This window comes from Pristiophorus japonicus, chromosome 15 (genome assembly GCF_044704955.1).
Source record: "Pristiophorus japonicus isolate sPriJap1 chromosome 15, sPriJap1.hap1, whole genome shotgun sequence".
NCBI lineage: Eukaryota > Metazoa > Chordata > Chondrichthyes > Pristiophoridae > Pristiophorus > Pristiophorus japonicus.
In genome coordinates, this window is record NC_091991.1 from 112,371,746 (window position 1) to 112,372,672 (window position 927).

The 927-nt window shown below is 62.1% G+C and overlaps 1 protein-coding gene across 1 annotated transcript in view; it reads right to left on the bottom strand.

The window, feature by feature from the left end:
- The window catches only part of LOC139280968 (uncharacterized protein C16orf52 homolog B), a 141,518-nt gene extending 140,841 nt beyond the window's left edge, over positions 1 to 677 (bottom strand). Inside the window, exon 1 of the mRNA XM_070900799.1 lies at positions 277 to 677. Coding sequence (XP_070756900.1) covers positions 277 to 382 — 106 coding nt within the window. The 5' untranslated portion in view covers positions 383 to 677. The remainder of the gene's footprint in view (positions 1 to 276) is intronic.
- Positions 678 to 927: the final 250 nt, after the last annotated feature.

The window sequence follows — 927 nt, forward strand, 5'->3', positions numbered from 1 at the left end:
GGGACACACACACACACACACTGGGGGTGGTGAACAGATTCTGGGACACACACACACACACACTGGGGGTGGTGAACAGATTCTGGGACACACACACACACACGGGGGGTGGTGAACAGATTCTGGGACACACACACACGGGGGGTGGTGAACAAATTCTGGGACACACACACACACACACTGGGGGTCGTGAACAGACTCTGGGACACAGACAGACACTGGGGGTGGGGACAGACTCTGGGACACACTCACACTGGGGGTGAGGGGGACACTGACCTGCGGACTCTCCTGTGTTGATCCAGTCCGGGTTGGCCAGGCTGGCGATGGCGAAGATGTCGGCAGCCAAGAAGAGACATCCTGAAATAATGGTGAGTTTATCCATGGCGGGGCCCAGCCGGCGGCAATGGCAGCGCGCCCGCCCTCACTCGGCATTCAGACAGCGGCGGCAGCCGGCCGCCCGGCCCGCGCCCCGAACCATGGCCCCGGTACCCCGGTACCCCGCCTCCGCCCGGCCTCAGCCCCGGCTCCCGCACCGAGCGCCTCAGCCGATCCCGCCGCTTCTCTCGCCCCTCAGTTTCCCGTCTCCATGGGGATGAAGGACCGGGGCGGGAAGGGCCGACGATGGATCCGATCAAAAGCCGCTCGGCCCCGGCAGCGCCTCAAACGACGAGCGCGGCGATTTACTCGGCGGCAACCGCAACGTCGACGTGCGCGCCGCCGCCGCCCATTCCCCGGGCTCGTGCACGTGCTCACTCCTGCCAGCCGGGCTGGGTGCTGTGATTGAGTGCGTGCTCCCAGGCACAGGTAAAGAGAGACTTGCATTTATATAGCGCCTTTCACGACATCTCATCAGATGTCCCAAAGCATTTTACAGCCAATGAAGTACTTTTGAAATGTAGTTCCTGTTGTAATGTGGGAAATGCAGCA